The sequence below is a fragment of the Capsicum annuum genome, chromosome 2, assembly GCF_002878395.1.
Source record: "Capsicum annuum cultivar UCD-10X-F1 chromosome 2, UCD10Xv1.1, whole genome shotgun sequence".
NCBI classification, from domain to species: Eukaryota; Viridiplantae; Streptophyta; class Magnoliopsida; order Solanales; family Solanaceae; genus Capsicum; species Capsicum annuum.
The window spans coordinates 98647846-98652245 of NC_061112.1; the positions used below are offsets into that span (position 1 = coordinate 98647846).

General features: G+C 37.2%; 1 protein-coding gene across 1 annotated transcript; it reads left to right on the top strand.

Annotated features, from left to right (window-relative positions):
- LOC107858796 (putative rRNA methyltransferase YlbH) lies at positions 1–4400 on the top strand. Its single transcript, XM_016703582.2, has 10 exons — positions 1–293; positions 394–488; positions 747–842; positions 1409–1513; positions 1609–1713; positions 1898–2036; positions 3178–3293; positions 3390–3446; positions 3728–3969; positions 4065–4400. The coding sequence occupies exons 1-9, from the start codon at positions 131–133 to the stop codon at positions 3866–3868; spliced, it is 1017 nt and encodes a 338-aa protein (XP_016559068.2). The 5' UTR covers positions 1–130; the 3' UTR covers positions 3869–3969; positions 4065–4400.

Genomic DNA, 4400 nt, shown 5'->3' on the forward strand with positions numbered 1-4400 from the left:
ATTGCATTTTTATATTTCTCAAGGTGAAAAACCTGGAAAGAGTGTCCTCAATAAAAGGATGAAGGCTTAAATTCCCTTCAACCAAATTGTGCTTACTGACATAGTTGACACTGCAATTGAAGCTACAGAAATGGCGGTTTCATCATCACATACTCTATTTTCACTTCTGTCCCCTCTTCGCCCTCGCTCAATTGTCCCGGACACCAGTTTGCTTAGCTCTAATCCTTCTCTCGTCGGTTATCCTTTCACAGCCACCAATCGTCGCCGTCCATTCATTATCACCCACTCTTCCAGTAAGTTTTTTTTTTCTCCATCTTCTTTGCAAAATTCAATGTTTTTTCTACTTGTTAATCTAACAGAAACATACTCGTTCCTTTACCTGATAATTGTCAGAATTAAGAAATGAAGTATCGGTCGATAAGAAAAGACAGTTACTTGAACAATACGGCCTTAATCCCGATGAGTTCTTATCTGAACCATCTCCAAAGGTATGCCCTCCCTCCCTTCACTTTTACTTGCCACTGAGAGACAAATTACATCAACTTTGAACAGAATCTATTTTTTTCTGTCATATCAATATGAGAAAATTGTAACTTATAATATTTTTTTTTATAGAGTTTTCAAGTATCTAAATTTTGATTTTAAACTATTGAATTAATCTAATTCGATTTAGCTCTGAAAATTAACTAGATCGAAATTGAGTTTACTAATTGATATTAACAGTAGTGTTTTCATTGGAATTACAGACAAAGAAGAGAAAAGAACAATCAAAGACCGGAAGGGGAAAACAGGTCCTAGAAGAAGAACCTAAGCCTCCGCGCGAGACACATAAATTGCTTCAGGTTTGCATTTCAAAAACATTTTAGCTGAATGCGTGGCTGCTAATGGAGAATTCCCCCTTTTTTCTTACCTGGTCAATGCGCAATTTTTGAGTTAGAGAAGACTGATCTTTTAGTGCAATGTATGAAATATTGTAGTACTGGATGCAACAGTAGGATGGTTGAAATATTTACTTGAATGCTTTCTTGTTTGTTGCTTCATAAATGATTACATTTAAAGAAAAGCTGCATTAAGAGCTAATGCTTGACGTGTAACCTAATGAATTTAGAAGTGCAAGTTCATTTTGTGGAAAAATCTTTGAATTCTGCGGTCTGCTTTGGTGCATTTGTTGATAATTGAAAGCATGTCTAAGATTCCACTGCACACTGATAGTCCAAATATTGTATGGGCTTAATCCCATAAAATTTTGCATGTCTACACTTACCAAACTAGGTAAGCTAGTTATATAGCTTGCTTAGCAAAAATTTGTAATTCATTTTCCTAGTGTAGGCATCGTGTGAGGATGCGATTTTTGTCAGACAAGCAAGTAGTTGTGATATCTTTGTTATTAAAAGGAGTTTTTGTTCAGGTTGTTGGGGGGACGGCTCGAAGGAAGAAATTGCTCTCACCAAAGAGCATGGATGTGCGTCCCATGATGGAAGTTGTAAAAGCTGCTGCATTTGGTATTTTGCAAGTGAGATTAGCCGTTAAGAGCAGTTTTTCTTTCATGTAACGCTAGATACACCATTTTGTAATGTCGTTAAATAAAAATTGTTCTCTGCTGTCTAGGCAGCCGGAGGTTGCCCTGCATCTTTGAGGCCTGGCCGTTGGTTGGACCTGTATAGCGGGACAGGATCAGTTGGTATAGAAGCCATCAGCCGAGGGTGTTCTGAGGTCAGCATTAAATTTGTAACAACTCTTTCTGTAACATATGCTAGATTTTATTTACTCATTAATAGTGATACTTTTATTGGCTTTTTGTGATTGAAGTTAGCTGTTGATTTGTGGAGCTTTATATTTTATTCAGTTTTTCGGTATCATTTTTTCTCTCATAGCATTTATGTTTGCAAACCCCTAGGTACATTTTGTTGAGATGGATCCCTGGGTTGTTTCAGATGTTCTGCGGCCAAATTTAGAATGGACTGGTTTCCTTGATGTATCAGTCATACATACTGTCCGCGTTGAAACCTTCTTGGAGCGGGCAGAACATTTTCTTGGTAAGAGTTTCTCTTCCTGTCGATCTGGCAAAGTATGTTAGGGAGTTACTGGTATCATGAATGAATAATTCTGATTCTCAAATGGAGATCTGTCTTTCTCTCTTAGAAGGTTTATTGAATATTTTATCATGTTTTCTTGTACATTTTGTGTAAAGCATTAGAAGGTTATTACTCGCTGCAAAAAATGAATCAAAAACAAGGTTCATTTACTTGCCCTGGAAATGTATAAAATACAAGGTTTGTTTGCAAAGGAAACAGAAAACTGAAATGTCTTGAACATTTTTACTGAAGTTAATTCTTAAATGCGTAATCTTGGATTTGCTACACTTCAGCCGAGGGTCTTTCGGAAACAGCCTCTCCACCTCCCCGAGGTAGTGGTAAGGTCTTTGTACAATTTACCCCCAGACTTCAGTGGGATTTTGCTAGGTATTGTTGTCGTTGTTGTTTGCATATGTCATTTGGAGGTAAGCCTTTCTTTCTTGCCTAACATGGTACTAACAGTAGGCTGTCTCTAACTGTTGCCATTATCGGGATTCCTTATCCTACTGATGAAATAGATTTCGAAGGCATGGAAATACTATTAAGCAAATGTGGATTAAATTGTAAATTTAGGTTTTTTAAGTCGAACAATCAGTAAAGATAGTTGTGATCCATATTGCAATAATCATTTGTCAGTAACGTTTCACAAGGAGGTCTCTAAATGAAACTTAACCCGACTTCTAATATTTATCATCAGGAGTTGGTGTTGGTAATTTCTTGGTAGAGGAGAGTGATAAGAGGTTTGGGTTTCAAGTAGGTATTACAGATATGGTTAGTGCTAACTTATCACATGTTTGGCGCTAGGCCAGTTCAACCCATTTTCTGGAGGTTGCCGCAATATTGTAGTTGATTGTGGCAAGTCAATCCTTTATACCTGCACCTTCACCATTCTGTACTTCCGGAAAATTTGCGAGCCGTATAGTTTCTCTTCTCTTTTAATTCACTCGCATGATTTCTTTGCTATTTCGTCTGGCAGTATTCAAGAACTAAACATTAGTTACAATTGAGGGATGATGTGTTCCAAAACCAAAGTTCTAGCTATGAAAATTTTATCATGCACTGAAATATAACAATCTAGGATTTGTTTCTTTACTTTTATCAGGTGAAGGTGGTATTTTTGATTATATAAGTGTTACACCACCGTATGCTGCAGTCGATTACAGTATATTAATGAATCAGATATCAAAATCATCAATAGTGGGAGAGAATACATTTATAGTAAGTGTTTCAGTAATTGTGCTTTATAAGTCCATTGCATTGATTATCTGCCCACAAATTTCTTTTGTGGTTGTAAGCATATTTTTGTGTATTCAGGTGGTGGAATATCCCTTGCGAACTGACATGCTGGATTCGTGTGGATGCCTTGTTAAGGTATTGAGAAGTTTAATATTTCTGTATTAGGACAGTACACGCCCCTCCCATGCTTGAGTGCATTTACCAAGACAATTCATTTTTGGATATTACCGTTATAAATATTGGTTATTGCTTAATGTGTATGCTGTGATATTCTCCATTCTGTCTCTAGCAGATGTGTCTGGATGGTGTTTTCTCTTCAGCAGAAACTGAATGTTTTTCAGAGCTAGCTAGATGTGTGGATCGTCAAATAATATACACAAGAACTAATCCTTTTTCTCTTGTTACTAAAAATACAGATATCTGATCGGCGGTTTGGTCGAACGCATTTGGCAATATATGGACCAAAGTGGGCACAAAAGAAGAAATACGTAGAGAAGACAAAGAGAAAGCAGGAAAAGCTGGATTTGCGTAGGGAAGTGGAGAGTTCGGCATCTTAAGTTTAGCTACTGAGAATTGCATTACACATCTTATAGTCAAGAGAGGGTGTAAAATGTTGTCAGACAGTTGATTGCCCCAGTTCTCACCATTTGTTCACATGGTAATTTTGCTTTGGTGGTCCTTTCCCTTGATACATCATGTTATAATCTACCCGGGGATATCTTCTGATTAATCTGATGGATCATTAAACTGCAGGTCAATTGATTCTTGGGGCATCCTGCATCCCGAGCTTCCCCGTTGGTATGCCGTACTTGACTCTCTCATAGTGAGCAGCCATCCTTAAGAAGGCATCACGAGTTTTCTGCAGGATTTTGCTTGTAAATGTAGATTTATGTTAGTGTTACCTAGTATTTTATACAATGGATTTTTAAGTTGTCACTTATATGGCCCTTGATAGTGGTAGCTTTAGTGCACCGGGCTGCCCCTTTTTCTTTTCACTTATATGGCCCTTGCTTAACCTATCCCTGACTGAAATGTCTGCATTATTATGCTAATGGATAACTCCAAAGAAATTTATTTTCAAATTTCAAA

What these genes read in the sequence shown, in the direction of transcription:
- LOC107858796 (XM_016703582.2), top strand. Translation starts at nt 131, where the DNA reads ATGGCGGTTTCATCATCACATACTCTATTTTCACTTCTGTCCCCTCTT. An exon ending in CATTATCACCCACTCTTCCA is followed by an intron (nt 294 to 393) that starts GTAAGTTTTTTT and finishes GATAATTGTCAG; the next exon opens with AATTAAGAAATGAAGTATCG. An exon ending in TATCTGAACCATCTCCAAAG is followed by an intron (nt 489 to 746) that starts GTATGCCCTCCC and finishes TTGGAATTACAG; the next exon opens with ACAAAGAAGAGAAAAGAACA.